The sequence below is a fragment of the Volvox carteri genome, assembly GCF_000143455.1.
Source record: "Volvox carteri f. nagariensis unplaced genomic scaffold VOLCAscaffold_45, whole genome shotgun sequence".
NCBI classification, from domain to species: Eukaryota; Viridiplantae; Chlorophyta; class Chlorophyceae; order Chlamydomonadales; family Volvocaceae; genus Volvox; species Volvox carteri.
The window spans coordinates 908,170-917,130 of record NW_003307588.1 but is presented as its reverse complement, the minus strand read 5'-3'; the positions used below and the strand labels follow the sequence as shown (position 1 = coordinate 917,130).

Genomic DNA, 8,961 nt, shown 5'->3' with positions numbered 1-8,961 from the left:
GGATTGATTTGGCCAGAGGGCCGGAACTGGGGGAGAAAGGGGCGGAGGGTCAGTGCGCGCTGCCTGGTGGACGAGCGGGACGGGGAGGGGCGGGGTGAGAGGGGCGGGGAGGGGCGGGGAGGGGAACTTAGGGGTGACCGACCTGATGAGGAGGATGGCAGTGTGCTGTTCGAGGTGGGCGAGCCTCTTTTGGGGAGGAGGGGGAACCTCCGCTCTTTTTTTCAACAGGTCATTAGTCAGTTAGTTAGTTAGTCAGCCAGTCAACGGCTGCCAACAGTCTCCTCTCCCATGTCTATCGTGTGCTACGTCACGTCCCGACAAGCCTTAGCCATATGGCCATGAAGTAGCCGTAGAGCCTGTAGAGCCGCCGTTGCGAAGAAAACGTTCCCTGACTGGGCTCCCCCCTCCCTTCGCCCACCCCCTCGTTCCCCCGCCCACCCCCTTCTACATACATATAACCATACCCCTATACACACACCTATGCACACGCGCTCTCCGCCGTGCAGGGTCAGGCCAACAAGTGGATCAAGAACATGGAGCGAGACAGCGGTCTCGACGTCATCAAGCTGTCGGATCGCGATTTCCTGCGCACGCTGGAGAACGGAGTACGATTTGGACGAGCAGGTACGGTGTGTGCGCAAGCCTTTCTTCAATTTTTATAGATTTATCTTCTGGGATCTCGCTGGAAACATAATTTCTACTGTTCTACTAAAGACCTTATTCCAACTGAAGCAGCAACAAAGGTATATTTCCTTCAAAGTGCTTTCTCGTGTATCTCATGCTTCTGCTCCTCTTCCTCCTCCTCCTCCTCTTCCTCCTCCTCCTCTTCCTCCTCCTCCTCCTCCTCCTCCTCCTCCTCTTCCTCCTCCTCTTCCTCCTCCTCCTCCTGCTCCTCTTCCTCCTCCATCAAATACTGCTGCCTGCCACCCGCTCCGCCCCGTGCCTTAGTGCTCCTTGAGAACATTGGCGAGGCCCTGGACGCGGCGCTGGAGCCCCTACTGCTGAAGCAAACCTTCAAGCAGGGCGGCAGCGAGGTCATCAAGATCGGCGACAACATCATCCCCTACCACCCTGACTTCCGGTTCTACATGACCACCAAGTTGCGCAACCCGCACTACGCCCCCGAGGTGTCCGTGAAGGTGTCGCTGCTCAACTTCTTCGTCACGCCGGAGGTAATGTGTAATGCTGTGTTTTTGCTGCTGTTGCTGCTGCTGCTGTTGCTGCGTGTTTAGTGTTTAGTGTTGGTGTGCTGTTTCGGGGGTGGGATTTGGGGTCAGAATGTTTGGCAATGTGTGTGTGTGCGTGTGTGTTTGTATGTCAGGGGGGTTATAGGAGGGGGATGGGGGAGTGGTAATGGGTGGGTGGTAGTGGGTGGGTGGTAGTGGGTGGGGGCAATCCTCAACATGCGGTGAGCTTGGTTGCGCCGCGCCACCTGCCCCGCCAGCCCCCCTGTCTCACCGCCCCCCTGCTGTTCCCGCTGCGTCGCGTCCCGTCGTCCTGATGCTTCAAACGCACACTCTCTCCCTCCCCCCCTCTCCCCCCCTCTCCCCCCCTCTCCCTCTTTGCCACATACACATCTCCGCGTGCGGTCCTTGCTGACCTCCTGCGGCCTCCTTACCCCACGACCCTTGCCCACCACCCCCCTTCCTCCCCCCCTCCCTTCCCCCCTTCCTCCCCCCCTTCCTCCCCCCTTTCCTCCCCCCCTCCCTGCCCCCTTTCCTCCCCCCCTCCCTCCCCCCCTTCCTCCCCTCAGGGTCTTGAGGACCAGTTGTTAGGTACGGTGGTGACTCAGGAGCGACCTGACCTCGCAAACCTCAAGGTAGGAGTTGGAGGGGAAGTGGGCAGGAGGGGGAGAAAGGGCAGGAAGGGGCTCTTGAGGTCTTGAGCTTTTGAGCTTCTGAGTTTGAGTTGGTGAAATATTCGGGTATGGCATAGGGATTGTGAGTATTCTTAAGGCGGTGGCGAGTTCCCCTCCCCTTCCCTCCCCTCCTCCCACCCACCCACAGAGCCAGCTGGTGGTATCCAACGCCAAGATGAAGAAGGAGCTGTCGGACATAGAGGACCGCATCCTGGCGATGCTGTCCGCCTCCAGTGGCAACATCCTGGACGACGAAGAGCTCATCAATACACTGGCGCAGTCCAAGGTAAGGTGCATGCGAGAGGTCGGAGGGGTGGGGGGAGACGGGGTGGGGGGAGACGGGGTGGGGGGAGACCGCATACAAGGGGTTGCAGTATTATGTGTGTGTATTTCTGTATACACATGGGAGCCATGGGAGCCCCCCGTGCCCCCCACACCAGCCTTTTGTCGGTTTCCTACTTTGGTGCTCTACCCCCTTTTTCCCCGTTCCCCCTTTCCCCTTTCCCTCCGCACTATTGCCCCCTCCCCTTTGCCTCTACCTCCCCCCTCTACCTCCCCCCTCTACCTCCCCCCTCTACCTCCCCCCTCTACCTCCCCCCTCTACCTCCCCCCTCTACCTCCCCCCCTCAGGTGACCTCCAACGAAATCGCCGCCAAGGTCTCCGAGGCGGAGGCCACCGAGCGTGAGATCGACGAGACCCGGGAGCTGTACCGCCCCGTGGCGCTGCGGGCCTCGCTGCTGTTCTTCGCCATCTCCGACCTGGCGCTGGTGGACCCCATGTACCAGTACAGCCTCACCTGGTTCATATCCATGTTCGTGCGGTAAGATTAAGATAAGAAGCGGGGGAGGGGGAGGGGAGTTAGGGGGGAGGGGTTGGCGGGGACGGGAAAAGGAGGGGAGGAGGGAAGAAATGGCTTTGGGAGGGGGGGGGTATTTATAGAGGAATGATTGACCCTCACGTCCCCCCACGGAGGGGCCCCCCCCACCTTCCACCTGCAGTCCCCCTTCTGTACACAACAAAATACATCCCCCCCCTGTCACACGTCCTCCTCCCCTCTTTGTCTCCTGCGCCTCCTTACCCTTATCCCCTCCGCCCCATCTTACCCCCTAACCTAGTTTTCCCCCCCCTAACCCTAACCATTCCGCCCGTCGGTCGCCCCACAGCGGCATTGAGGAGGCCCCCAAGGCAGCCACCGTGGAGCAGCGGGGGGAGAACCTGAACGAGCACTTCACCTACTCGCTGTACGTCAACATCTGCCGCTCCCTGTTCGAGGCCCACAAGCTCATGTTCAGCCTCCTGCTCACCATCAAGATACTGCAAAACCAGAGTAAGGGCTGTGTGTGTGAGAAAGGGGGGGCCTGGTCGTGGGAGAGGTCTCGTGCGGGGCCTCGGCGGAGGTGGGCGTGTTGAGGGGAGGGGGAGGGTGTTCGGCGGGTTTCGTGGTGGGCCTTTTTTTCCACAGCGTTCCTGTTTGGGACCGCTGTGATATCTCTCGATTCTGCTGATGCCGTAACTGCTTCAAAGGATAATCAGTTTTACCACGTTCCTCCCTCTCCTCCCTCTCCTCACCTCCTCCTCCCATCCTCCCATCCTCCCATCCTCATCCCGTCCCGCATATCCACACATCCACACATCCATACACGCACCACCCACAAATCCTCTTTCTCTCTTTTCCTCCCCCCGGCAAATCCCCCCCCCCCCCGCGGTTCAGATCGTATCGACAGTCGCGAGTGGCGGTTCCTGCTCGCGGGGCCCACCAGCAGTGAGCCCACACAGCCCAACCCCGCGCCCGACTGGCTGACGGACAAGGCCTGGAACGAGCTGCTCAATCTGAGCAATTTGCCCAGCTACAGGGGCTTCGCAGGTGCGTGGGTGTGTGGGTGATGGGTGTGTGAGTGTGGGTTGTGAGTTGTGGGTGTGGGTGTGCCTTGAAGATATTGTCTTCGAGAAGGAATTGTGTATGCGTGTGCAAGTGTATGTGCGTGAGAATTCGTCTATTGGTTCACGGACACGTGTAATGGGAGATGTAAGAGAGAGAGAGAGCGTTTGCATTTTCAGGTTTTGGTGCGTCTCTCTGTCCGTTTGTCTGTCTGTCTGTCTGTCTGTCTGTCCTCGCGTCTGTTGGTGCATGTGCGCGGGCGTTACCATACACACCGTTTGCGTAGTTGTGTGATTTCAGCGAGACTCCTCCCTCCTACTTCCTACCTCCTACCTCCTACCAGACCACATCGCGCTCAATCTGGGCCACTACCGGGCTATCTTCGACTCCAACGACGCCCACGAGATGCCGCTGGAGCACCCCTGGAGCGTCCAACTGGACTCCTTCCAGAAGCTTCTCTTCCTCAGGTGCGATCTGATTTGGTTTGATCTGATCTGATTAGGGGGAGAGCCTGGATCTGGATCTGGATCTGATAATGATGGTCATCCAGGAAGGTAATGGAAGTTGAATTTAGTGGAAGGAGAAGCGGAAGATCTCGTTCCTGTTACCATCAGCATCAGCAGAAGCAGAAGCATGACCATTTACTCCTCCTCTCCCTATCCCTTTTGCTTCGCTTTCTCCTGTCTCTTTCCCCCTCCCTTCCTCACCACCTCCCACCTTCCCAACCGCCCTTATCTTCTCTCTCCCCCTCTCTCTCTCCCCCTCTCCTCCCGTCTCCTCCCCATCATCTCCCGCTCATCCAATTTCCCTCTCACCCCCCTCATGTTTCTCTCCCACTCTATGTTGCCGTCATCATCGTCATCGTCATCGTCGTCATCATCATCATCATCAGGTGTCTCCGCCCCGACAAGGTGACGGGTGCTGTCCAGGCCTTCGTGTCCGAGCACCTGGGGCAGAGGTTCATTGAGCCGCCGCCCTTCGACCTGGCCACGTGTTACAAGGAGAGCTCCCCCTCCGTGCCCCTCATCTTCGTGCTGAGCCCGGGCGCGGACCCCATGGCGGGTGGGTGATGAAAGGGGTAGGGAGTGGGAGAGGGAGTGTGTGCTTTGTCACATATACGCACATGCTTTGTCCATGCTACAGACATATGACGCGACAGCTTTGTGTGTCGCGTCTGCATGTGCGTATGTGGGCAAGTATGCATTTGTCTGTATGTGTGTCTGCTTTCTCTTTCCCCCTCCAGGGGCCCCTCTCCCTACCACCACCACCACCACCATTACCATCCACCGCGTCTTTTTAACCCCGCTTAGCGTTTTTCCATTCAACGTTCTGATCCTCTGACACTCCCCTCCTCACACACCACCTGCTTTCCTTGGCCTGTGCTCTTCCCTTTCCCTCGGGCCCCATTTCCGCCAACCTCCCTCCCCCCACCCCACAACCGCCACAACCGCCAACTCCCCGTTCTGTGTCCTCTTAGATCTGTTGAAGCTAGCCGACGAAATGAAGTTCAGTCGCAAGTTCGAGAAGGTGTCACTGGGGCAGGGGCAGGGCCCCAAGGCCGAGAGGCTGCTGGAGGCGGGCATGGAGAGGGGCATCTGGGTGTGTCTGCAGGTGAGCAGCTGGAGTTTAGTTTGCTTCGGAGAGCGGATTGGGTAGGTTTGGGGTTGTTATAATGGCGTACCTGTGTACAGGGAGAGGCAAATGAATATAGATGTGGGCTTACTGCGATGATGGGACCGACATCCCCGGGGATCCAAGTTAAATCCTGCTTATTGCGTATCGCTTTTATTTCATGTGCCCTTTTTTTTCCTTCCTTCCCCTTTCTCCCCTTTCCCCCCTTGCCCCCCTTGCCCCTCCCCCTTGCCCCCCTTGCCCCTCTTCCCCTCAGAACTGCCATCTGGCGGTTAGCTGGATGCCCACCCTGGAGCGCATCGTGGAGGGTATCTCCCCGGACCGAGTGCACAAGGACTTCAGGCTGTGGCTCACGTCGATGCCCAGTCCGGACTTCCCCGTGGCCATTCTGCAGGTGCGCGGGGGGGGGAGGGGAGGGGAGGGGGACACATGCGGGGGTGTCACGAGGAGGAGACGTTGCCGTGCGCGTGTTTGTGTATGTGTGTATGTATGTATGTGTGTATATATGTATGTATGTATGTGTGAATATATGTATGTGTGTGAATACATGTATGTGTGTATACATGTATGTGTATGGTGCAGGAGACTTGTCACCACGTCCACGACCATCTCCGTTACCTACCCTCTCACCCACTGTACCCCCCGTCCCTCCCCCCGTCCCTCCTTTCCAAATCTCACCAATAGAACGGTGTCAAGATGACCCTGGAGCCCCCCAAGGGCCTCAAGTCCAATCTTGTACGGCAGTATAACCGCCTAACGGACTCCTATCTAGCCGGCTCGTCGAAGCCGGACGAGTGGCGCCGACTTGTGTTTGGATTGTGTCTCTTCCACGCGGTCATCCAGGTGGGGGTGTGTTGGGGTTTGAGAGGGGGAAGGTTTGGGAGGAGGGGGAAGGGGGCTGCTTGTGGCCCACAGCGCCGGCAGCTGCTGCGCTTGCGGCTGATTGTTGCGGCTGCTGATCAGCGATGGCGGCGGCGGCGGCGTCAGCGGCTGTGTTGCGGAAGGGGAAGCCTGAGGGAGGCGGATGACGCTTGCTTGGGGGTTTTGGGGCTTCTAATTTGGCGAGAGGGGCCTTGGATGGGTTGGGAGGAGGGGAGATGAAGAGCTCAAGGACTTTCACCTCGTGGATCTGACACGTGCCCAGACGTGCATACATGCACACATACTCTCACACTCGTCAATACACATCCCACGCCACACCACCCGCTTCCCACCACCACACGCAGGATCGTCGCAAGTTCGGTCCCCTTGGCTGGAACATCCGCTACGACTTCACGGATGGTGATCTCAATGTGTCACTGGCGCAACTGCAGGAGTACTTGGACAAGTGAGAGGGCGGATCGGGGGGAGGGGGGGGAGGGAGGTGTTGGGCTGTTTGCCCTTTCCCCCACTGACCTGTTGGGCTTCTGGGCTTTCGCCCTTTTGCGCTTTCGCCCTCCGGGGATGCTCCTGGCCCTCCCTGTTGCTGTTGTTGCTGTCGCTGCTGTCCTGGACTTCTTCCCTCATGCCAAACCCCCTTTCCCCTCCTCCTTCCTTCCTCCCCCATCTCTCCCTCTCTCTCCCGCCCCCTCGTGACCCCCACCTCCTTCTCTCTCCTTTCCCGTCCACCTAACCCCCCTTCCTCCACCCATTCCTCCACCCCTTCCTCCACCTCCATCCACTTCCATCCACCTCCACCCCCTCCCCCGCGGCGCGACTCAGGTACAAGGAGATCCCTTTCAAGGTACTTCGCTTCCTGTTCACGGAGATCAACTACGGCGGCCGGGTGACGGACGACAAGGACCGCCGTCTCATCAACAACCTCATCTACACCTTCTGTGGACCGCAAGTGCTGCAGGTGGGGAGGGGGAGGGGGAAGGGGAAGGAGACGGGGGAGGGTGGCGGGGGAGGGTGGCCCCGAGGGGCGGCAGGTAGGGAAGAGTGAGTGAAGGGGTGTGCGAGAGTGAGAGCGAGCAAAGCCCGGAGGTAAGGCAAAGGCCCGCAACCTCACCATCACCGGGCCATACCAAGGTCCTCCCTTTTCCCCTTCCTCCTCCTTCTTTATCTTCGTCTTTGTTTTCCTTCTTCTTCTTCCCGCGACCGGCTTAAGTACTCTGCCTTCTATTTTTCCCCCCGACCCGTCACTCCGTGGCTAAAACCCTAGTCCCCATTTTGAACCCTCTTTTGAGTCCATTAAACCCCCCTTTCCCCTCTTCCCCCCTCTTCCCCTCCCTACCCCTGTTGTGTGTCCCGCTGCAGCCCGGCTACGCATTCAGTCCCAGCGGCACCTACGCCACACCCCCTGAGGTGGTGGTTGGTGTCAAGGACCACCTAGAGCTGCTACGCGCCTACCCCATCGTGCCCAAACCCGAGATCTTTGGACTGCACGAGAACGCCGACATCACGTGCGACCAGAATGAGACGTACGACATGTTTTCGACGTTGCTGGCGCTGCAGCCGCGCATTGCGTCGGGTGGGTCTGCTACACCTGCTCTTATGTGACGTGTCACTTCTCTCGTTTCTCAGTTCATCATTAAAACATAAGACCTGCTTTGTCCCGCCCCCTTCCGCTCCACTCCCCCACCCGTGCTCCCTTTCCCTTTCCCTTTCCCCCCCTTCCCGCCGCCCGAATGTGTACGTGTACGTGTCCATGTGTACGTCTGTTTTCCTCTGTGTGTGTATGTGTGTTTATGTGTGTGTATGTGTATGTATGTGTGTGCTCTGTAGGTGGCGGCCAGAGTCAGGAGGCGGTGATCGGCTCCCTGGCCTCCGACATCCTGGCCCGCCTGCCGCCCCAGTTCGACGTGGAGGCGGTCATCGCCACCTATCCCACCACCTACAAGGAGTCCATGAACACGGTCCTCACGCAGGAGTGTATCCGCTACAACAACCTGCTAGCCGTCATGAAGCGCAGCCTGGCGGAGACCATCAAGGCGCTCAAGGGTCTGGTGGTCATGAGCCCCGAGCTCGAGGGCGTCGCGTACAGCATGTACGACAACCAGGTTCCGGAGCTGTGGGCCTCCCGCGCCTACCCCTCCCTGAAGCCTTTGTCCGCTTGGGTCGTCGACCTCCTGGAGCGTTGCACCTTCATCACCAACTGGGTGGCGCGCGGCACGCCTGCTGTGTACTGGATCAGCGGTTTCTTCTTCCCGCAGGCCTTCCTGACGGGCACCTTGCAGAACTTCGCTCGCAAGTACACGTACCCCATCGACACGGTGTCGTTCGGATTCCAGGTGATGGACAGCCTGGATGAGGGGCGGCTGGCAGGCGGCCCGGAGGACGGGTGCTACATCCGGGGGCTGTTCATGGAGGGCGCGAGATGGGACTCGCAGGTGGGTGGGCGGGGTTGGGGACGACGGGTGGCTTTGGGGGGGAAGGGGGAGGAGGGGGAGTGTGTGAGTTGTGGGTTGCCGATAATGGGGTTGGATGGGTGGGCGTGGGGGCCGTGGATGGTGGGTGTGTAGTCATCGGGGGTGGTGCGGTAGGTTGCTTGGTGGAATCTCTGGCAGGTCATCTCCATCCCTTTCTTCCCACCTCCGCTTCGCTTTCTCCCTCCTTGCCTTTTACCTTGCCTTGCCTTTTACCCGCTTCCCCCACTCCGGGGATCCTCAG

General features: G+C 59.2%; 1 protein-coding gene across 1 annotated transcript in view; it reads left to right on the top strand.

Moving 5' to 3' along the window:
• Positions 1-8,961, top strand: part of VOLCADRAFT_106537 (dynein heavy chain 2) — a gene marked incomplete at both ends in the record, with an annotated part of 17,687 nt that overhangs the window by 8,330 nt on the left and 396 nt on the right. The window contains 16 exons of the mRNA XM_002954764.1: positions 507-624; positions 949-1,172; positions 1,754-1,819; positions 2,007-2,144; positions 2,489-2,679; positions 3,023-3,186; positions 3,571-3,723; positions 4,289-4,292; positions 4,631-4,800; positions 5,216-5,349; positions 5,627-5,764; positions 6,055-6,213; positions 6,597-6,697; positions 7,072-7,207; positions 7,609-7,822; positions 8,077-8,681. Of these exons, the coding sequence (XP_002954810.1) occupies positions 507-624; positions 949-1,172; positions 1,754-1,819; positions 2,007-2,144; positions 2,489-2,679; positions 3,023-3,186; positions 3,571-3,723; positions 4,289-4,292; positions 4,631-4,800; positions 5,216-5,349; positions 5,627-5,764; positions 6,055-6,213; positions 6,597-6,697; positions 7,072-7,207; positions 7,609-7,822; positions 8,077-8,681 (2,715 nt within the window). The remainder of the gene's footprint in view (positions 1-506; positions 625-948; positions 1,173-1,753; positions 1,820-2,006; positions 2,145-2,488; positions 2,680-3,022; positions 3,187-3,570; positions 3,724-4,288; positions 4,293-4,630; positions 4,801-5,215; positions 5,350-5,626; positions 5,765-6,054; positions 6,214-6,596; positions 6,698-7,071; positions 7,208-7,608; positions 7,823-8,076; positions 8,682-8,961) is intronic.